Source organism: Macrotis lagotis, chromosome X, assembly GCF_037893015.1.
Source record: "Macrotis lagotis isolate mMagLag1 chromosome X, bilby.v1.9.chrom.fasta, whole genome shotgun sequence".
NCBI classification, from domain to species: domain Eukaryota; kingdom Metazoa; phylum Chordata; class Mammalia; order Peramelemorphia; family Peramelidae; genus Macrotis; species Macrotis lagotis.
This window is the reverse complement of record NC_133666.1, coordinates 616,450,781-616,474,754: the sequence shown is the minus strand read 5'-3', so window position 1 is coordinate 616,474,754 and position 23,974 is coordinate 616,450,781. Positions and strand designations below refer to the sequence as shown.

Sequence of the window (23,974 nt, the reverse complement as noted above, 5' to 3'; positions counted from 1 at the left end):
GACATTAATAATTACCCAACTGTGTGACCTTGGGCAAGTCACTTAATCCCATTGCCTTGTGAAAACCAAAACCAAAAATTAGTATTATTAAATGCTACCATATATATTCCAGCCAAGAATTTCACATTCTAATGGAATGAACAATAGGCCAAAAACTATGTATCTACAAGATATTTATAGAAGAGATAAAACTTCAGAGGAGGTAGTATAAGTAGCTGAGGGGCCTAGAAAAATTCTTATAAAGAAGGTCGAGTATGAACTAAGTCTTTAAGGAAACAGAGAAACTAACTGGAGAATGTGATGATGAGCATCCCAAAGATGAGAGGGGAGATGGAAATTTGTGTACAAATCTGAGCAAGTAGGATCATGAGAGTGCTTGGAGAAAAGCAAAATATAAGAAGCCTGGAAAGGTAAGAAGAGACTAGTTTAAAATTCTATTTTTAATCCTGAAGATAATAGGGAGCCATTGGACTTTATTGAGCAAGGCTTTGACATAGCTGTGAAATGGGGAGACCCACCCCTTAGGAAATTCTAAATGGCAGATTAGTGGAGGATGAATTGGAGTAGGGAGACATATGAAGTAGGCAGGCTGGTTAGAAGGCTATTGCAATAGTCCAACAAGGAGGGCCTGTGGACAGAATGAAATTTATATGACTTTGTAAAAGTGGAAATGACAATCTGACACTAGACTGAATGCCTGTGGTGAGAAAGAAAGCAGTGAAAGATACAGTAAGAAAGGGAGTCTGGTTCACTGGGAGCATAGTGATGCTTTCACCAGTAATAAGAATGTTGTTTCTCAGTTGCTTGTGCACTCCCCAAGTGACTATTTTCTTTGTGTCTAATTTATATTCACCTTTTTTTAGGTATTTGTGTTGATTCCTCTATTAAAATTCAAGTCCCCAGAGGGCAGGGAATATTTTTGCTGGTTTTTTTCTTTGTATCCCAACATGGTAGCTGGAAAATAGTAGGAGTCTAATACATCATTATTCAATGAAATAATGTTACCTATATGCCAATCAATCCTAACCTCTCATGGACTTGAATTCACATTAATGAGAGCCTTTTTGGGGTAAGCAGACCACATATGGCTTAAGTCTCTCTGCCAATGTATTACTGGAGACTTAAATTCTACCTACTATGATTAATCACAAGATGCTGTTATTACTTTATTAACTGTAATATGGATAGACCACAACATAAAACCAGTAATTTAATTGAAACAGAAAATAAAATCAAACATTAAATGCTTAATCATTCCCCAGAGAAGTAGATTACCATTCTCTAGTTCCCCAGTGTTTTTCCCATTATGCATTTATGCATCTGGTGAGAATAACCCATCCCGTCAGTTTTTTTTACTTTCCTTCCTTCCTTGATCACCAATTCTCTTGTCCCACCCATCCTGGTCTCATTGGGTCTATGAATTGGAAAACTGAAGTCCATCCTTAGCCTTCTACTTTTTTCTTTCCCTATTCTTCCCACCATGAAAATGCTCCAAGAGAATGTGAATCTACCACCTGCCCTCAAACTTGACACCTTGGAGGCTTCTTGAGCTTTTGGTAGAATGAGATTTAATGGAAAATACTCTGGGAAATCTATAATGTCTCTTTTGGTTTTTTAAAACTCCTATTGCATAGATTAATGATCAAATAATCTATTTTGATGGTGTAAGGGTCTGTGGGAAAAGATCCAGAGCTGAAGAAAGAGAAGGATTCAGAATCAGGAAAAAGTTCAGCGACTGAAGTTAAGGAGAATCTGAAGGAGGAAAAGGGCTAAGCTGAAAGAGAAAGAGGATCCATCAAAGATCCCAAGGAACAAAACAAGCAGGGTAATGAATAAAAGAAGAGAAAGGAAAAGAAGGAAAGATGGGTATGTCTGTCAAGGTACTAAAGAGATGAGGAAACAGAGTTTCAGATATGCACAAGCAATTTGCCCCAACAGTTCTTTAGAAGAGCCGCTAGCAAGAAAAACAAAGAATTACAAATCTCACTTCCAGTAAGTCCAAAGATCTACATAAAATATGTAATGGTTTTATTTCTGAGACTGTATGTGTACCTATAGTGTTCACTAAGAGAACTTCAATGAACGCAAAACAAATGTTTAAATTTGTTTAAACTGAAACTCTTATTAAATTCCAGTTCTGTTAAAGGAATTTGTAGAAAAGCTATCAATGAGTATGATGCCTCTTTTAAAGAAGGAGGCAAAAAGGTGTTAAAATTTTTTTTTAAAAAAAGTATAAAATCTGAATAGGCAAAAGGAAATGATGACTTCTGTCAAGAAGTAGGAAAGTAAAGGAATGTGACAAGAGAAAAAAAAAAGAAAGACGATGAAATACTTGAAGTAATCAATATGAGAAATGTCCCAAGGAGGTTAGAGCTGGACCCTCTGTTGAAGCGGCTAGTTTTCCTTCAAGAAATGGTGCACTAAGTCTTCAGGTATAATTAGAAAAGAATTCATCCATTAAGGGTGAGAGGAAGAAGAGAGGAGTAGTGGAGGGTGGTGACTCTTGTCTGAGGGGTTTTCAAAACAACTGTTCTCCAAAATTAATAACATTATTGAAGTCAGCTAGCTTCCCAAGTATTCCAAACACATGGAGGAGAGTCTTTGAAGACTTGCTGAAATGTATGAATGCTTCACAATTCTGGTGATTAGTTTAAGCACAAATTATACTACTCGGAGAAATCTAGAAGACATTGTTAAATATTACAACATCATGCACAAGAAAGTGAAGGATTTCAGGCACAGATGGTGTTTTCTTCAGAATGGAAAGACCTATTTAAGAAATGAATAGTTTGAAAAAGCCTATAATAAGGAGACATATGCCCCTGATTGATAGAGTAAGTTCAGAAAAAAAATAGATCAGGATCCCATGACTACAATTCTAGAAAGGAAGTTGGCCCAAGAAGAATAGGAAGCCCTCAGTAATGAAAAACTGAAGACTGAAAAGTGAAACAATTCCCACTAGGAGAAAAAGAAGGAGTTGTCTAAAACAATATATGAAAAGGCATAGAAACATGCACCAATTTAGATTTTAAAATCATGTAAAAAAGAAAGAATAGATGATTTGAACAGGATGATAACTAAGTGTAGCAAGGTTCTACAAGAATACCATCAAGAACACTGGAACTCTGGGGCAGCTAGGTGGCACAGTGGATAAAGCACTGGCCCTGGAGTCAGGAGTACCTGGGTTCAAATCCTGCCTCAGACACTTAATAATTACCTAGCTGTGTGGCCTTGGGCAAGCCACTTAACCCCATTTGCCTTGCAAAAACCTTAAAAAAAAAGAACACTGGAACTCAGAAGGAGCTGAGTCTACTGAGGAAACAAGCACAACAAAGAAAGAGCAGTATTTTTAGTTATATTAAAGGTCAAAAGAAAGAAGCAAGATTAAGACTTATTTGAAGGGGATAGAATGTTGATAGCTGTGAAAACAGAATAAAGCAATTTATTTTGCTTCTATTTTCTTGGTCAAGATCTTTGAACTGGGAAGGAAAAAACCAAAAGGGTCAATGGAAAATTGATATCGGGGCAGCTAGGTGGCACAGTGGATAGAGCACCACTCCTGGAGTCAGGAGGATCTGAGTTCAAATTTGACCTCTGACACTTAATTGCCTAGCCATGTGACCTTGGACAAGTCACTTAACCCCATTGCCTTAAATAATTTTTTTAAAAAGTTGATATTTAAGATAAGTAAGGACATAGTAGTAATAAATTTCCTGCTGACCTTGATGAATTCAAATCAAATAGCCCAGGTGTCTTTATAGCCTGGAGTATTAAAAGATTCAAACGATCTCTACTACTCCTCTCTTTTTCCTCTCACCCTTATTGGATGAACACTTTTCCAATTATACCTGAAGACTTACAAATGGTATTATTAAACCATGGTCAGTGATTTCTATTAACAGACTATATATATATATATATATATATATATATATATATATATATATATATATATGTATATGTATGCATATATATGTGTTAGTATAAAGAATATATAAGAAATAAAAAAGGTAAATTGGGGAGCACTAAAGCTAGGGGGGATCAGGAAAGATTTCATGTAGATCAGGGATTTTTCACCTTTTTATGTCATAAATAACACCTCTGGCAATCTGGTGAAATCTCAACAACTCAGAATAATGTTTTTAAATACATGAACCAAAATACATGGGATTACAAAGAAAACCAATTATATTGAAATTTAATCATTAATTTTTTTAAAGTAACAAATTCATGAACCTCAGGTTAAGAAACCCCTATGTGGAGGAGGTCTTGTTTGAGGAGAGTTTTGAAGGAATGAAAGGATTCTGAGAAATGGAAATGACCTTGGAGTGCATTCCAGGCTTGAGAGACAATAAGTGCAGACAGAAAGTTAGGAGATGGGGTGTTTGTGAGGAGCTGCAGAAGGCCAGTCTGGCTGGACCATAGAATGTGCAGAGGGGTCACATATAAGTAATATGCTTAGAAGCTTGGAAGGGCTATAAATGCTAAAGAGGAGTTTATATTTGATCCTAGAGGCAACTGGAAACCACTGATTTTATTAAAAGAATAAAACATGGTTAGACTTGTGCTTCAGTTAGCCACTTTGGCAACTATGGGGAAAATGAATTGGAAAGGATAGGAATTTCAAGGTAGTGAAATCAATTAAGAGGCCACATTTATGGAGGGCAGCTAGGTGGTTTAATGGATAGAGTATTAGGCTCTGGAACCAGAGACTAGAGTTCAAATCCGACCTTAGTCACTTGCTAGCTCTGTGATCCATAACAAGTCACTCAACCTTCTTTGCCTCAAGATTTCTCATCTATAAAATGACCTGGAGGTGACAATGGCAAACCACTTCAGTTTCTCTGCCAAGAAAATCCAAAATAGGGTTAGAAAGAGTCAGATAGAACTGAACAATGACAAATGAATGAATTATAAAATGAATGCCTAGTCCAGATGTGTTATCAACATAACAGAGCAAAGCTTAATGGACCTATAACCTCATTCTTGGAAGTGATAGTGTTTTGTTTTGTTTTTTAACTGAAAATTGTATGAGTTATTTTACTGCCTTGTCATATGGTTGACTCGTAGTGAATCATTAAAGCCTTCAACATCTTTTTTCAAACAAACTACTTTTTGAACCATGCCTTCCCCATCTTGTATTTCTAAAGTGTTTCTTAAAGTATTATAAGAATATATTTTCCTATTAAATTTCATCTTACTAGATTCAACTCAATATTTTACTTGTAAAGATTTGGGAGGAGGGAGAGATACTGTCTGAATTTACTAGGATGTTAACACTTCCTTCCTTGTAAATTAAAACTTTGATAAGAGAAACCAAGAAAAATAGATTTGCTTCAATCTGGATTCAGACACCACCAACTCTTTTTCTAGGGTTAGATAGCATTCTTCTAAGTGCTTCACATCAATCTTGGGTCACTATATTGCTGAGAAAAGCTTAGTCATTCACAGTTGATTGATCACCTTCCAATTTTGCTTTTGTATTCAGTACATTTCACTTTGCCCCAGCTAAAGTAAAGTCTTTCAAGGTTTTTCTTTTTTTTATTTTTCCAATTATTTATTATTTTAAAATATTTATTTTTATTTTTGTGCAAATGATGTTTTTATATATTACTAAATTATTCTTGTTTAAGAGTAAACATAATACCCCATCCCCCTAAAAAATATAGACCCTCATGAGCAATAAAGTAAAGGAAAGAGAAAAAAATTAAAATTAAAAAATAAAAATAATAGGGGGTGGTGCAGTGGACAGAGCACCAGCCCTGGAGCCAGGAACACCTGAGCTCAAATCGGCCCCAGACACCCAACAATCACCCAGCTGTGTGACCCTGGACAAGCCACCCCAATCCCATTGTCCACAACCCCCCCCAAATAATAATAAATATGCTTTAGTCTGTTTTCCAATACCCCCGGCTCTGTTGTGGGTGGATCACATTCTTTATGATAAGTCCATTACAAAAGCTACTTCCATGTTTTGCCACTGTTGCCATTGCTGATTGCAACTCCCTCCATTCGTACTTTCCCACCACCATTCACTATATTTTCTCTCTCTCCTTTCACTCTGTCCCTCTTCTTAAATGTGCTGTAGGGTAGCTGAGTGGTGCAGCAGACTGATGACTGATGCTGGGGCCAAGAGGTCCTGAGCCCACATACCACCTCTAAGGCCCAGCAACCACCCGGCCCTGTGGTCCCGGACAGGCCATCCAATCCCAGCCCCTTGCAAGAAGTAAAAAAGAAAATGTGTTATATCTGACCACTCTCCCCCATGATCCACCCTCTCCTCCATCACTCATATCCCCCACTTCCCTCATCCCCCTTCTCTCCTTCTTACTCTAGATGTCTATACCCCATTGAGTATATATGTTGTTTCCTCTCCTAGCCACTTCTGATGAGAGCCAAGGTTCTCTCATTCCCCCTCACCTTCCCCCCTTCCATATCATTGCAATAGCTCATTGTAATAAAAAATCTTATTATATGAAATATCTTAGCCTATTCTACCTCTCCTTTCTCTTACTCCCATTACATTTCCCTTTTAGGCATTGACTACATTTTTACTAAATATTATATCTTCAAATTCAGCTTTCTCCTGTGCTTCATCTATAAAAGCTGCTTCTACCTGCTCTATTAAATGAGAAGTTTCTTATGAGTATTATCAGTATCATTTTTCTATGCAGAAATATATGCAGTTCATCATCATTAAGCCCCTCACATTTTAGCCTTCTCCTTCACTCTCTATGCTTCACCTGAGTCCTATATTTGAAGATCAAACTTTTTGATCAGCTTTGACCATTCCAACAGGAACATTTGAAATTCCCATGGTTCATGGAAAGTCCATCTATTTCCTTGGAAGAGGATGTTCAGTTTTTCTGGGTAGTTGATTCTCAGTTGCATTCCGAGCTCTTTTGCCTTCCAGAATACTATATCCCAGGCCCTATGAAGCCCTTAATGTAGTTGCTGCTAAGTCCAGTGTGAGCCTGACTGCAGCTCCATGATATTTGAATTGTGTCCTTCTGGCTGCTTGCAATATTTTCTCTTTGACTTGGGAGTTCTGGAACTTGGCTATGATATTCCTGGGGATTGTTTTTTTTGGATCTCTTTCTGGGAGAGATTTGTGGATTCTCTCAATTTCTATTTTGACCTCTGCTTCTAGGATATCAGGGCAATTTTCCTGGATGAATTCTTTAAAAATGATGTCAAGGCTCTCTTCCTGATCATGACTTTCAGGTATCCCAATAATTTTAAAATTATCTTTCCTAAATCTGTTTCCCAGATCAGTTGTTTTTTCAATGAGATGTTTCACATTTTCTTCTAATTTTTCATTCTTTTGGTTTTGAAGTATTGTGTCTTGACTTCTCATAAAGTCAGCATTTTCCTTTTGCTCCATTCTAGATCTGAAGGATTTGTTTTCCTCAGAGAGGAAAGTTCTGCTTTTTAAAGATTTCTTCTCCTCAATAACTTTTTGAACTGTTTTATCCATTTGACCTATGCTGGTTTTTAACATATTACTTTCTTCAGCATTTTTTGGATCTACTTGACTAAACTGCTGACTTCTTTTGCATGTTTTTCCTGCTTCTCTCTCATTTCTTTTTCCCAGTTTTTCTTCCATCTCCCTGACTTGATTTTCAAAATCTTTTTTGAGCTCTGTCATAGCCCAAGCCCAATTTCCATTTTTCTTTCAGTCTTTAGATGCAGGAGCTTGTATTTCTTCATCTTCAGATTGAATATTTTGATCCTTCTTGGTATCATAGACAAAGTATTTTTCAGTGGTGTGCCTCTTTTTCCTCTGTTTACTCATTTCCCTAGCCTGTGCCTGGTTTTGGGGTGCTTCCTGAACTTTTGAGTATTATTGGGACACCCCCCCAAAGCATCTCAGTGTGTGAAGTTCTGTCTTCCCTCCTGGTCTGTGAATGACCACAAGAGCCCCCCTCTGCCATGGATCTGAGGTACAGGGGGGCCTGTCGATCTATAGGGCACCTAAACTGTGATCAGGATCTGAATGTGGTCAGAGACCCAGAGTCCTGTTCCAGGTACAGAGGATAGACCTCGGAAGTTTCTCTCCACCCCCCACCCACCTTTGGCAGGCTGAGCATTCAAGGCTCAGTTGCCTGGGGACTCCTGCTTACTTACTCACCTGCTTCCAATTCCTGGATCTGCGATGTGGCCCACCATACCACCACTGCTTGCTGAGTGCCCTGAGGGCTGGGCTTCACTTGCTAGCTCTGGCAGAGCCCCCCACCCCACGCTGATCTTCCAAGTTGTGCCTATGCTCCCCCGGGGTGTAGGTCCAGAAACATCCCCCAATGCTGTGAGCCCAGCTCCCAGGCACCCTGGGGATGCCTCCAGGAGGCATCACTCTGGTGAGCCACCCCTCTAACCCCATAAAGCGGAGACTTTCCACTATTTTCCAGGTTACCTTGTTCTGGAGAATTTCCTCACTGGATCCCTCTGTGGGTTCTGTCTCTTGAAAATTTAGTTAGGGTCATTATTTTATGATTTTTGAAATATTAGAGAGAGAGAGAGAGAGAGAGAGAGAGAGAGAGAGAGAGAGAGAGAGAGAGAACGAACCTAAGAAAGGCTGTTCTCCTGTCACCATCTTGGTTCTGCCCCCAAGGTTTTTCTTGGAGCATCCTGATCATCATTTCTTTTTAAATTTTTTTATTTATTTAAGGCAATGGGGTTAAGAGTGACTTGCCCCCCCCCAAAAGAGTGACTTGCCCAAGGCCACACAGCTAGGCAATTATTAAGTGTCTGAGGCAGATTTGAACTCAGATCCTCCTGATTCCAGGGCCAGTGTTCTATCCATTGTGCCTTCTAGCTGCCCTGATCATTCTTAAAGAAGAATAGCAGTCTATCCTAATCACATACTACAATTTATTTAGCCATTCCCTAATTTATAAGCATCCCTCAATTTCCATTTCCTTGAAACCAGAAAGGAGTTTCTACAAATATTCTTGTACAAAAAGGTCCTTTTCCTTTTTGCTTTTCATTTTTTTTGGGATGTGGACATAAAAGCAGCATTGCTAGGCTAAAGGGTTAAATCTTTGGACATAGTTCCAAATTGCTCTACAGAATTATTGAATCAGTTCACAATTCCACCAATAATACATTAATGTCTCAATTTTCCCTCCATCCCCTCCAATATTTGTCATTTTCCTTTTTCTGTCCTATTAGACAATCTAATAATATAGGGACATAGCTTAGAATTATTTTAATTTACATTTCTCCAATTGATATGAATTTTTAAAAATATGGCTATAGATAGCATTGATAACCTCATTTAAAAAGTATTCATACATATTCATCATTTTTCAATTAGGGAATACCTCTTATTTTTATAAATTTGATTCCAGTCTCTATATATTTGAGAAATGAAAACTTTTATTAGAGAAAATTCTTTCCATTTTTTTCAGTTACTATGCTAATTGTGTTTCCCTCATTCTATTGCTCTCCCCACCTTGTTTATTCTATTCTCTCTCACCTGTCTCCTTCCCTCTTTCTAAAGTATTTGACTTTCTGACAACCCTTTCCATAATCTGTCCTCCCTTCCATTACCTCCCCCCTTTCTCTTATTCCTTTCACTCCTCCTACTTTATTGTAGGATGAGATAGATTTATATATCCAATTGAGTGTACCTGTTCTTATCATAATTAGCTCAATGAAGAGAATAAAATTCACTCACTCCCTCTCATCTTGCCCCTCTTTATTCCACTATAAAATCTTTTTCTTTCTTCTTATGTGAGATAATTTACCCCATTCTACCTCCTTCTTTCCCTTTTTCCTAGTACATTTCTCTCTCACCCCTTCATTTTATTTTCAATATATTATTTATTCATATTCAACTCACACCTGTGTCCTCTGTCTCATTATAACTGCCCTAATAAAGAGAAAGTTCTTATTACCAGTTTCATCTTCCCATGTAGGAAAATAAACACTTCCACATTAAGTCCCTTACAATTTTCCTTTCCTGTTTACCTTTTTCTGCTTCTCTTGAATGTTATATTTGGAAATTAAATTTTCTATTCAGCTCTGATCTTTTATATGTTTCTCTCCTTCCTCCCCTTGCCTCCTTCTCATTGAAACTGAATAATCTGATATAGGTTTTTTCATATTAGTCATTTTGTAAAAGAAGAATCAGAACAAGAAGAGGGAAACCATGGGAAGGTAAAAAAATTAAATTTTAAAGGCTGAAAATAGTAACATTGTCTGATGAACAACTATGATAGACTTGGCTCTTCTCAAAAGTACAGTGGACAAAGATAATTCTAAAAGACTTGTGATGGAAAATGTCATTCACACCCAGAGTAAGAACTATGACATCTGAGCATACTATTTTCAAAGCCTACTATTTTCAGCATCAGTTCATTTCTTTCCAGGTTTTTCTGAAATCTAACTTGCTCATGATTTCTTACAAAACAATAGAATTCCATTACATTCATATACCACAATTTGTTCAGCAATCCTCCAATTGATGGGCATCTTTTCAATTTCCAATTCTTTTTCACTATAAAAAGAGCTGCTATGCACACACACACACGTATTTGTACATATGGATCTTTTGCCCTTTCTAAATGATTTCTTTAGGATACAAACCCAATAGTGGTATTGCTAGATCAAAGGGTATGCACAGTTTTATTGTCCTTTGGGCATAGTTCCAAATTGCTCTCCAGAATGGTTGGATCAGTTCACAACTCCACCAAATGCATAAATGTCCCAATTTTCACACATCATCTCCAACATTGATCATTTTCCTTTTGTTTCCATTCTAGCCAATCTGCTAGGTGGTACCTCAAGAGTTGTTTTAATTTGCATTTCTTTAATTAATAGCGATTTAGAGCATTTTTATATGACTATAAATAGCTTTAATTTCTTCATCTGAAAGCCACCTGTTCGTATTCTTTGACTAATTATTAATTGAGGAATTACTTGTATTCTTTTAAATTTGACTCAGTTCTCCATTTTAGAAATAAGTCCTTTAGCAGAAATACTAGCTATATAAATTGTTTCCCAGCTTTCTGCATTCCATCTAATCTTGGTTGCATTGATTTGGCAAAAATTTTAACTTAATGTAATTAAATTTATTCATTTTGCATTTTTAATATTCTCTATATTTTGTTAGGTCATAATATTTTCCCCATTCTATAGATCAGGCAGATAAATAATTCCTTCCTAATTGGCTTATGGTATAAACTTTTATGTCTAAATCATGCACCAAATTAAACTATCTTGGTATAGGGTCTGAGATATTGATCTTTGTCTAGTTTCTGCCACATTATTTTCTGGTTTTCCCAGCAAGTTTTATTAAATAATGAGTTTTTAGCCCAGAACCTGGAGTCTTTTGTTTTATCAAATCATAAATTACTACAGTCATTTACTGTTTCTTTTGTACCTAAATCTATTTCACTGATCCACCACTCTTATTTCTTAGCCAGTACCAAACAGTTTTGATGATTACTGCTTCATAATATAGTTTTAGATCTGGTATAGCTAGGCCCCTTCCTTTGCATTTTTTCATTAATTCCCTTGATATTCTTTTTTTTTAAGGTTTTTTTTGCAAGGCTATGGGGTTAAATGTCTTCCCCAAGGCCACACAGCTAGGTAATCATTAAATGTCTGAGGCTGGATTTAAACTCAGGTACTTCTGACTCCAGGGCCAGTGCACTATCTGCTGCACCACCTAGCCACCCCCAATTCCCTTGATATTCTTGGCCTTTTAATGCTCCAGATGAATTTTGTTACTAATTTTTCTAGATGTATAAAATAATTTTTTTGTAGTTCAGTTCAGGTCTTTTCATCAGAAAAAAATTTTAATTTCCTATTTCCCTGAATGTCCATTTTCCCCCCAAGAAAGGAAATACTCAATTTTGCTGGGTAGTTTATTTTTTATTGTAATCCAAGGTCTTTTGCTTTCTGGTATATCATATTCCAAGTCCTATGATCCTTTAATGTGGATTCTACATTATAGAAGTTGCTAAATCTCGTGTTATCCTGACTATATCTACAATACTACATCTATATCTACAATACTTGAAATATTTCTTTCTGGCTGCTTGCAATATTTTATCCTTTACCTTAGAGCTCCAGAATTTGTCTATAATATTCCTTCGAGTTTTCATTTGCATTCTTTCAATTTTTATTTTACGTTCTGGTTCTAGACTATCAGAGTAGTTTTCCTTAATTTCTTTTTTCTTTTTTTAGGTTTTTGCAAGGCAATGGGGTTAAGTGGTTTGCCCAAGACCACACAGCTAGGTAATTATTCAGTGTCTGAGAATAGATTTGAACTTGGGTCCTCCTGACTCCAGGGCCAGTGTTCTATCCTTTAATTTCTTGAAAGATGACATCTAGGCTCTTTTTTGACCATGGCTCTCAGGTAGTCCAATTTTCAAATTATCTCTCCTGGATATATTGTTCACATCAGTTGTTTTTTCTAATGATATACTTCACATTGTCTTCAATTTTTTATCCCTTTAATTTAATTTTATTGTTTCTGGATTTCTCATAAAGTCCTTAGTTCCACAAATCTAATTTTTTTAAGAAATTATTTTCATCAGTGAGCTTTTACATCTAGTCAATTCTTTTTTGGATCTATTTTTTCATTTGACCAATTCTGCTTTTTAACATGTTCTTTCCCTTGTCTTTTTGAACCTCTTTTATAATTTGGCTTATTGTGTTTTTAAGATGTTATTTTCTTTGGTATTTTTCTGTGTGTGTGTTGCCTCAGTTTTCATTATTTTCTTACATCACTCTCATTTCTCTTCCCAATTGTTCCCTTACCTGTCTTGATTTTCAAAATCTTTTTTGAACTCTTCCAATGGTCTGACACCAATTCAAATTATTCTTGGAGGCTTTGGATGTAGGAGCTTTGACTTTGTTATCTTCTTCTGAGTGTGTGTTTTGATCTTTCTTGTCACTGTAGTAACTTTCTATGGTCAGGTTTTTTTTTTCTGTTTGCCCATTTTTCCAGGCTGTGACTTGATTTTAATCCTTTTTTATAGTAACATTCTGCTGAACTTCAGAGCGTTTGCATAACTGTTTGCAGAGGTACTTCTCTGGATCTGCAAGTTTGCAGTCTTCCAAAGCAGTATGATTTAAGTAAATGTTATATACTACTCTACTGGTCTGTGATCTGTGAGTGACTATAACTACTCTTTTCTGCCCTGAAAATGTGAGGAGATTCCCTTCTCTCCTTATGTTGCAATTTCTCATGTACTATTTCTCCTCTGTGACCAAGGGTCTGCAACCAGGACTGAGACCCAGATCTGAGTAAGGGCAAAGCAACAGAGTCCTGCCTCAGTACCAGCAAAGAGACTCCTGTAATCTTTTGACTAACCATTCAACCCACTTCCCATCTTTGAGATGAGACCTCTGAAAACAGCTGTTGCCACTGCTGATTCAATGGTTTCCCAAGGTCTACTCTTGTTTTACTGAAGCTACTGAACACTAGACTGTTCTCCATTCTCATCTAGGAGCAACAGACCTTTCCTGTTGACCTTCTAAGTTGTCTTGGTCTGAAAAAAAAATGTTTTACTGTCTTTTTGTTGTCTCTGCCACTCTGTAATTTGTTTAGACTCATTATTTTGGAGTGATTTGGGGGCAAATCCTTGCCTTTACTCCCCATCTTGGCTCTACTTCCATGTGAACTCTTTAATTATTCAGTGTTTTCCTGACACCATCTTCTATTTCAATAATGACGCCTTTCAAGTTCCTAGTTTCATCAATTGCAAAAAATGCATCCTGGATAGCTCAAAGTCCATTCCTTTCTTATCTTCTCCCAGACTCATCATCACCCTCTGAAAGCAAAGCTCATATCCTAAAATTTTAAACAAATCAGTGAGGTTGAGACCATCTGCATTGCCCTTTATAAAAGCAAACTACTGTGTTAGGAATTTATATTGAAGCTGCTTTGAATAGAGGTTACACATCTGTAAGTCTCAGATCCCATAAACTCTGCTCCCAAGAATCTCAGAATCTAGGAGAAAAGAAAGCCATACAGAAATAAGCAAGATTGTTAAATGGAGCTGAAATCTACCTTTCACCTTTTCCATTCAGCTGGATCCAATGACCATAATTTACATAATTATAGCTTTGAATATTGTAAATTTGAATACATTTCACAGGATTTATTATTTGCACTTATCAGAATACAGTTGTATACCCATTTATCTTAGTGCTTTTCTCTGAAGCCAAGTGAAACAAATTAATCCACTTTTTTTACATTTTTAATAATTGAAAAAAACTATCATTATCCCAAGATGTCTTCTTCAGGCTAAACTTCTACAGTTTCTTCAACTGAATGTCCTAAGGTCTGATTCCCAGTCACTCTCCTCTAGATAAGCTTTACCTTATCAATACTTTCCTAAAACACATTGTCCAGAAGTTTACATAATACTCTAGTTTAATTCTGAACAGGGCTACTGCTTCCATTTCTAAGTATTATATTAATTGGCACTTGTATTAATATTTTTCAGCTGCTATGTTCCACTGTTGACATTTATAATTTTCATTCTTCTAGAAATTTAGCTTTTTCCCATGAATCATTGGCTAATCGGTATTGTATATCATCTTTGTTTTCCCAACATCCAGAACAAGAATACTACCTGGAAATCCTAAATTAAACCCCAAATCCTAGATGGCATCATTTTGTTTGTCCTCTCAAACCTGTTTTAATGGATTTGTGCTTTTCAGGAGAGAGAGAAGGTTCGAGGAGAAGCCATCTTCCTCTATGGAAATGTGATCTATAGTGCTGGAAAGAAGTATGAGCAACAACTGAAGACACATGCTTTTCAGTGCCTGGTTCCTCTCCTCTTTCATCTGGTTGACCCATGCCCAGAGGTAGTTATGGTAAGAATATATCATTCTTCTGGTACTTAATGGGAACCTCTTGTGAGCTCAGTGTGGGCTCAGCTACCATGTGGGGGAGATAGAAAGAGGGGGAAACAAAAGTCTGTCTCTCTCTCTCTCTCTCTCTCTCTCTCTCTCTCTCTGATGTAATTCAAAGCTTTCATGGTAAGAGAATTTTTACCTACTGGCTGCTGAAATAGGTACATCATATATTTTGTTGTTGTCCAGTCACTTTAGTTGTGTCTGATGCTTCTCTCACCCAACTGGGTTTTCTTAGCAAAGATACTGGGATGGTTTACCTCTTCCTTTTCCAGAGCACTTTGCAACATCATATATGATGCTAAAATTTAAAATGTTTGTCATCTACTGAAGGACTCTATGAAAGAGAGCCATTGTAGTGGGTCAGAATAAGAAGGGAAGAACTGCTAAGGAATATTGATTCCACCTTTGGTTGAACAATGGAAGGTAGGTCATACTAGACAGAGAAAGTAATGGGAGATTTTGAAAGGAAGAGGGGCTGTGGAAACCGGAACAACAGAGGCTGATAACAAGGACTCTTTGACTAAGGGACTCAGCTTCCTCCCTTTCTTGTATTCTTCCTTCTTGCTCCCTAAAAAAACCATGAGAATTCCCTTCTATACCTGATGGGGGACCTAACATACAATGCTTGTAATCACTTGGTGTCTTGTGGCAAGATTTCCTATCATATTAACTTTTTTTGTTGCTTATTTTTCAAGTGTGATCAGGAAGGGAATAGAAAGCATGGAAAGTGACCCCAGAATCTCCGAAGCAGTAGGGTTGAGAAGATTATGGTAAAATCTGAATGCCAAGACTCGTGACATATTTCTTTGCTTTTTCCTGGCAGAAAACTAAGTCCACATTCATGCGTCTTGCCATTTTATTCAAATGGTGCTATCGAAAGGATCTGTTCACCACACTGGCCTGGCGAGAGGGCTTGAGAGCTGAGAGTGACATTTTTCTCTACATGGTGAGAGGAGCAAACTTTCCTTTTGGAATTACAGTATCAGTGTAGTTGGGGAAAGGGGTCATTTAGGAGCAACAGGTCAGGACCTGACATTCTTCTGCAATCAATTTATTCCTAATAGTTTTTTATGGGGAGGAAACAGTACAGGATAGATGTAATAGGATTATCTTTGCCCCCTTCCTTACCCTCCCCTGCCCCCAGTCCTAACACTACCATTTCTCCTAAAGTTGCCTTCGGCAGCTGTTGGTTTATTTTGAATTTACAATCCATTAAGATCTTTGTCTCATCTAATCATCTCAGCGAATTCATCCAGTTCTTTTGTGGATAAATTTTGAAGCCAAATGTGACACTTTATATTCTTCTCTATTAACTTTCATTTTATTTGATTTAATCTATCATTCTTTTAGTTGATTTAACTATCCTTTTTTTGTAAATCTTTTACTTCAAACTTAAATGCAAAATGAGAAAAGAAAAAAAAGAGAACATTTCCATATACTCAGCAAAACACAAGAGGATTCAATAAACAATAAATGTCTATTTCAAGAAGCTTTATTTTAAAATTACTACTTATTTTTTCAAAGCTACCCAACTTTTGCTTCCTTGATATTTTTCTTTTGTTCCTGTTGTGTACTTTTTTCCTTTCTTCCCCCTACCATCTCCCACTCCCTCCCAAAGAAGGCTACAATTAAATGCAGATTCATATATATATGTAATTCACATATATATGCACATATACACATGCATATATGTAAAATTGTATACATTATAGAGATTCCCACTTAGCACTCTCTTTATCTGGAAGTGTATAGCATCTTTGTTGGTCTTTTCATGTTTTTCTACATCAACTAGCTCATCATTTCCTTCACCAAAGCAGTATTTCAGCACAATCAAACCCTACCTGAAAAACTGTTTATGAAAATTTTCTCTTCATTCCTTATAGTCTTGACTATTGGCTTTATTTATACAAGCAATTTTTAACTTAAAATAATTTAAATTAGCCATTTTACACATCAGCAATGCTGTCACCTTATAGTTTAAAGTTTGATACTGCAGAATCTTCTTCCTTTATATCTTTTCCCCATTTTTTAAATTCCTGACCTTTTTTTCTTTCAAATGAACTTTGTTATTATTTTTCTAACTTGATGAGATGAATTTTTAGTAATTTAATTGGGATGGAATTGAACAAATAGTTTTCCTTATATTTTTCTGGATCTTATATACTGAATTTTCCATTAAGTTCTGATCTTTTTGTCATAAATAAATGAAAATCTTTCAGTTTGTTAAATGTCCAGTTTTTTTCCCATTCAGTCTTCTATATTTCTGGATAAATTCTGATCATGACCCCAGTTTTTTTGCTCTATAAAATAAAAGTATTACAATGTAGTAGCTGCTGGGTCTTGTGAGATCCTTATTATAGTCAATTGTAGTATAAAGTGTGCTTTTTTTCTTGTTGCTTGCAATTCTTTCTCCTTCTCCTGACCACTTTGAAATTTGGCTATGATATTCCACTAAATTTTTGTTCTGGAATCTATTTCAGGTGGTGAGCAGTGAATTTTTTTTCCATTTCTGCTTTGCCTTCTTGTTTTACAACTTCAAGGCAATTTTCCTTGATAATTTCTTAGAATACGTATTATTTTTTTTTATTGTACTTTAATGGTAGTTCAATTATTCTTACATTGTTTCTCCTTAATCTATTCTCCAGATCAGTTTTTCTGATGAGATGTTTTATATTCTCTTTCCAATTTTTTTTCATTCTTTTGATTTTGTTTTAATATTTCCTCATGTCCTGGGATGTCATCATCCTCTTGCCCAATTCTAGTTTTCAAGTAATCATTCTCTTATTAAGCTTTTGATTCTCTATTTCCAGTTGATTGACTTTTTCATTATTTTCCGAGCTCTTATTTTTAAAGTTTTTTCCTGGATCTTGAAAGTCCTTTTTAAGTTCTTTCAAAAAAACTTTTTGAGCTTGGGACCATTTGAGATTTCTTATTGAAAAAGTAGCCTTTTTAGCTCCATTGTCTTCCTCTCAATATGATTTATCTATCCCCAAAATAGCTATCTCTGCTTGGGCTCATTCTTTGCTCACTCTTTTTTTTATTTTATTTTATTTTTAGGATCTATAAATATAAGGCTCTAGCCCCAAGGTATGGAGAATGATGCCCCAAGTCACAGGTTCTTTTCCAGGACTCTCTCCTAGGTCCAGTCTGGGGTACTCTTCTTTACCCCTTGGTCATAGGTCCTGAAAATATTCTTACCCTCCTGTGGTTCCTTCCAATAGCTGTCCTCTCTTCCTTGAAACTGAAACCAGAGACTGTGCTTTCCTGCAGGTGACCCTCATTATCTAGTTTCAGTTTCAAGTGCTAGCCCCTTCTCTAGCCCTGACTGCTTCAGGTCAGCACAGCTCTGTTTAGCAAGCCTCCATAGTGGAACCTCCTTCAGTCTTCTGCTTAGCCATCCAAATACTTTTACCCATCCCTGAAATGAAAGTATCTGTGGCTGAAGCTGCTTCCCTACCCCAGCTGACCCCAGGGCTCATTTGTTGATTCTGAAGAATTGACTTGGAGTGGCTTGTTCCTCCCTCAGGCTGAACCTCTACTCTTAAAGGTTGAGTCTTGGGGTTTTTCTCAAATTGTCTTAGGAGGAAAACTGCTGTATGTTTCTGCTGATCTATGTTCACTCTGAGGTGATGTTTTGTCTTTTTTTGTGAAGTAAATTTGGAGAGCTGAAGGTTTTCTGACCTATTCCCAGAATTTTCTTCAATTTATCCTATCATTTGAATCTGATGAGAATTTGCTGGATTCTCTGACATCCCATGTGCTAACTCTATTTTGTATCATCTATAAATTTAATAAGTATCCATTTTGTCATTAACCAATATCACTAAATTCTAGTATTAAAAATTGCTAATATTAGTTCTTATCACTAACCACCTGCATAATCTTCAAGAAGTTACTTTGTCTAGCTGGCACTCTGATTTTCTACTGAGAAGTCTAAGAGTCTTTAACTCTATAAATTGTGAAAATAGGTTTTTATACCAAAAATGGTATCCCATCACAATTGTGTTTGGGGTTTTAATTCAATAAATATTTAGCGTTATATGCATTGGACAGAAATGGTGCAATGAAGTTAAAATAAAACTTTGTCCCCAGATAGTTTTACTATCTGATTAGTATATAAGATGTAGAGATAACTAAAGTAATCATACATTTTAATTGGACCTTGGTGATTTGACCTAGGGCACAGTTGATTTGCTCTTCTCTTGGACTTTCCACACTCTAGACCCCAATTTGGATCTATAACATAATTACAGACTTGCCCCTCAATGGGCTTGCACTTTACAAAGGCTGCCCCTATCCCTTATCAGTTATGTTTGTTGTCTTTGAAGATTCAGGAAAGGGCTACAGTTTTAGCCCTAGAAAGGGCCCATCAGGCTGAATTTGAGATCTTTTTCTCTCTCTCTGGGGTCAAAGGAACAGAACTACAGACATGACCCTGCTTTACAATTACTGACATGATCATTTGCTTGAGGGTTAAATTCCTCATCTTGGACTAGAAAAAAAATGACCCTCTGTATATTCTTCTTATACTTCTGGATCTCTTCTCAGTCTAGCATCCTTCTTGTATCATTGTTGGAGTATTGTGGGCTGGATTACTTCCTCCTATTCTGTTATAATTACTAGTCCTTGAGGGAAGAAGTTTCTTGTGGGGTGGGAGAAGGAAAGATTTCTACAGCCAGTGGTGCTAGAAATAAGTGTTAAAGAACTGATCAGAGATCTGCTGCCTCCCAGAAGCTTTGGCTTCTATGGTTTCAAGTCTGTATGACCTGCAACTGCTTGGTTATAACCCACTGGTATGGTCATGGCCTGGGTCTGTCAAACCCATTCTTGACTCATCTATGACAATGAGACTTAGCCATGGAGGATGTAGATGAGCCTGATGGATGAGAAGATAAAAAGAGAGCAATTTGGTTCAAGTACAGAAATGAAGGCAAGTAAGATAGGGTTTCAAAGTTAAGTTGGTGCCAGTTTGAGGAAGGTTTTGAATATCATGTAAACATGAAATGGTTTCCCTCATTATTTTACCTTTATATCCCTTCCTAGTGCCCTCTCCCTTCTTTTATAGTATCTAGTGTCTTCAGCTTCCCAGTGATCCATGCTCCAAAATTATATACCTCTACTTGCTCATTCAAAGTTTCAACCAATTAGTAATAATAAAAATAATCATCTCTAATATTTTAAAGAATTAAACAATTTACAAAATACTTTCCATTGTTTCCCAGCAGCTCCATGAAGAAGGAAGACCATGGATTAAAAACTAGGTTTTTCCCAGTTCAGATGGGGAATTGAGGCACAGAAAGGGGAGGTGTTTTGCCAAAAACCATGTAGCTCTTGCCAGTATGAGAACCAAGATTAACTTTTTCAATTAACAAGCATTTATTAGGCATTTATTTTATTTCTTGATATTGTTCTTGAAACTGAAGTTTCAAAGAAATGAAAAATTCTCTACTCTAGTTTATAGTTTGCTGGATATTATTGATATTCAACAATATTGGTACAAGGTTTTAAAATGTATAAAATACTCTCTTTACGACACCTCTTTGGATGATGTAGTTTATTATTATCCCCATTTTGTATATGTAAAGAAAAGGAGACCTAGAAAGGGATATGTCTCCCTCCAAAATGTCTTTTAATTCAAGGTCTATTACTTTTGTTTCTTGTTTTATTTCACCCTTCTGTTTGTCCCAGGTAAAACTGCTGATATATCTAATAATATTCAGTCTTGAATAATATACCATATTTTATCATAACTTAATAAGCTCCCTCCCCCCTCATGGAAATTTGTCTTAAAAGAGTTTAGTATAGAGAAGATAAGTGTGTGTCAAAGTGCTGATGGTGGAACTCACACTTCCACATTTAGGATGAAACCTTTGCTGTGTACCTTCATTTTATTTACATCTTGAAGGAAATATTCCACTTCTTAATGGTTCAGATCAACTGGGTCTAGAACCAATGAAGGATTTTCAGTTTTTCATTGCCAATATGGAAATAATCCCAGATGAAAACTACTGATAAACCTGTTATTCAGACTTGAATAATTATTTTATATTATATTATAATATTATATATTTATGTATTATATATATATATAAATATCATATATTACCACAAATTATTAGCATAGTTTAATAGACTCCCTCTCCCCTCAAAGAGAATTATAGAGAAGACATGGTAGATGTCACAAATTAAATGCCAATGCTGGAACTCCCACTTCCTTATTTAGGACAAAACTTTTGCTGTGTACCTCCATCTTGTCTGTACCCTGTAGAAAATATTCCATTTCTTATCGGTCTTGGTCAGCTGGGTCTAGAAGCAATGAAGGATGTTCAGCTATGCATTGTCCATGTGGAAATAGTCTTGGAGTTGAGGGAAATGGTTATCTGTTTTGAGGAACCGTGTAATTTCTCCTCCTCTATCTGTTCATCCATTTGACTGGTGCTTAAAGTTATAGTTATAAACCGCTACAACTAGAAGGGTCCGAAAGAATCACATAGAGTTGAAAGGGATCTCAAAGCTGTCTACTTCCACACAGCCTTAACTAGTGGGGGGTGGGGAGAGACAGTGTACTGCTACTCTTCTTTATTAACAGGATACAATTTTCCTACATCAAGCCTAAATCTTTTTTCATGTCATTTTCCCCCATTGCTCTTACTTCTGCTCCAGGGGAACAAGTAGAACAAATTGAATCTCTCTTCTTATATTATCACTTTATCATGTTGCACACAAAGTCTTTTCTTTTTCATGAAAACTGTTCAATCCCCACATATTTATTCATATCCCTGACAAAATCCAAAACTTTAGTTTGCTGAATGGGGGAACTGAGTCTCAAGGAGAAAAGGAACTTGCCTAAAATTACACATAACTGGAATTTCTAGTGGGAAGATGAATGTATAGGAAAGATGGGCTTGAGTTGCATCTTTCCCTTGGCTTGGGAAAACCGATAAAGAAGGACAACCAACCAGTGGAAGAGAGCTTTAACTTGTTGTCTTCTCCTTCCCAGGTAGAGAGTAATTTTGGGGAGTACCATTTGTTCCTCCTGCAGGCATTTAGGTATGTCAAGAGCCCTCAGAAGTACCTCCAACGGGCTGCCATGAAGTTTATTGGTAAGCCTCAAACACCCCCCCCCCAACTCACACATGCTAGGATCTCCCTAAAGTTCTCACTGCCTCTGATTTCAGAGGCTCACTGAGCTTACGTGTTCCTCACACCCCAACCTTGGCCTGCTCCAGTATCAAATTGTGCTGAAACGAAAATAGCCAGAGATGTGATCTCCCCCTGGAGCCAAGATCTAGGTTCTCTCTCAAGAATAAAACTAATCTTCCATCCATAATTGAGCTAGTAATTCTGGGTTCCCAATTCTTGATAGAGGAGAGGATCAAAGGCCCCATACCCAGGCAGGCTGCAAGAAAACTCCAGTTCATAACTGGAGAAAGTGACAGCCTGGAGTTGCCTTCTCCCTCATGTTAAAGATGTGTTTTCTTCAATTCTTCTTCAGGTGCCATGCTTCAAGAGTATTTTCCTGATCTTTGTTTTTACTTGAACAAATCAGATGTGAAGCTAGTGACAAAAAGTAAGCTCTAGTCTCATACTGTTAAGATACAAATTTGGGGTGTGGGAAAAAGACTCCAACAGATCAGACACAGGAATCAGGTGAAACCAAGGAGCTCTCCTCATTGCAGGGTCTATGTCTTCTCCCCAGATCTTGGGCTTTTGGAGAACAAGTTCCTAGGGGGATGTGATGAAGAGTGTTCTTGAGAGCCTGGTCCATGTCTTTCCTTCAGACCAGGAGTTTCTGTAGGATAGGGATTGGGTTTCCCGTTTGTTTCAAGGGCTTCCCCAGCATAGGGCTATTTTCCTCTCTTAGATTAGAGGTTCTCTAAGAGTTGAGACTGTCTCAACAGGCATGGTCTTGAGTCTTCACTCTCATGTTACAGGCTCCCTAAGAATAGGAACTGTGTCTCTCCCTCAAAATCTAGAATTCCCTAACAGTAGAGACCCTTTGTCGTCTGCTTTGTCTTCCAGTCAAGTCTGGAGCTCCCTTCTCTCCTAGCCTTTTTTCCTGAGTCTTTTTATATTTAAGTTCCCCCTTAGGATTAATCATCATCAGATCCTGTTTCTTTCCACCCCATCCTGAGCTCCTCAGACCCTGAGAAAGAGCATTTGAGATAAGATTTTTCTGTTCTTCTTTGCTTTTCCCTTTTAGAATTTGAAGAGCTGCGAAGGGATGAAGACCCCAGTATCAGAAAGTTCTACCTGAATTATTCAGAAAATATCTATGAGCTGTCCAGATATGTCTTCTGAAGCTTTAGTAATTTGCCTTTTGGTTTTATCTTTCAATCAACAGTGGAAAAATAAAAATTGAGTTTAATTCAACAAGCATTTATTAAGGACTTACATATGTGATCAGGTGATGGAAAAACCACAAGGTATAGTTGAGACATCAGCCCTGCCAACATGAAACACATCTTCTAATAAGCAGGTTCCAACCAGATAGCCACAATAAGCACTAATATGTAACAAGCGCATCTAAGAGTGCAGGAAACAAAAGATGTGATCAAGTCTAGGGAGAAAGGGGTTGTTACTAATCAGAGGAATTGGGCAAGTCTTTCTGTTAAGAGGTATCATTGAATCCTCAGGTCATAGAAAATGAATGGAAACAGAATGGGCAAAGGGAGGAACTTTTGTTCAGTACAAGGTGGGTTCAGGGTCCTCACTTAGTTCACAGTCTAATACAAGACACATGTATTCAAGTAATGTGTCAAGTGCCCTAAGAGAAGAGCAGACATTAGAAAGTGGGAAGTTAAAAAGAAAAAAGATGTTATTTTTGCCTGAGTGGTGAAGGTTCAGAAAGGGTCTATTTAAAAGGTATTTAAGCAAAATTTGATCTTGAAGGACTTCCACAGGCAGAGATGACCCTGGAAGTGAGTTAGAGCATTTCAGTCAAGAAGAAGGGACTTAGTATGTTCAGGAAGGAATGCAGGATCAATTGGAGGGAGTAGCCTTGATTTTTATTTGTCTTGAGGAGTATATATGAATGTGAAGAGTGGAAGATGATGGCAGTAAAATGGTTGGCACATGCCAAATCATGGTGGGT

General features: G+C 36.9%; 1 protein-coding gene across 1 annotated transcript in view; it reads left to right on the top strand.

The window, feature by feature from the left end:
- LOC141499418 (maestro heat-like repeat family member 5) overlaps positions 1-23,221 on the top strand; it is a 108,376-nt gene extending 85,155 nt beyond the window's left edge. Inside the window, exons 19-23 of the mRNA XM_074202138.1 lie at positions 14,683-14,838; positions 15,704-15,826; positions 21,881-21,983; positions 22,376-22,450; positions 23,084-23,221. Of these exons, the coding sequence (XP_074058239.1) occupies positions 14,683-14,838; positions 15,704-15,826; positions 21,881-21,983; positions 22,376-22,450; positions 23,084-23,181 (555 nt within the window). The 3' untranslated portion in view covers positions 23,182-23,221. The remainder of the gene's footprint in view (positions 1-14,682; positions 14,839-15,703; positions 15,827-21,880; positions 21,984-22,375; positions 22,451-23,083) is intronic.
- Positions 23,222-23,974: the final 753 nt, after the last annotated feature.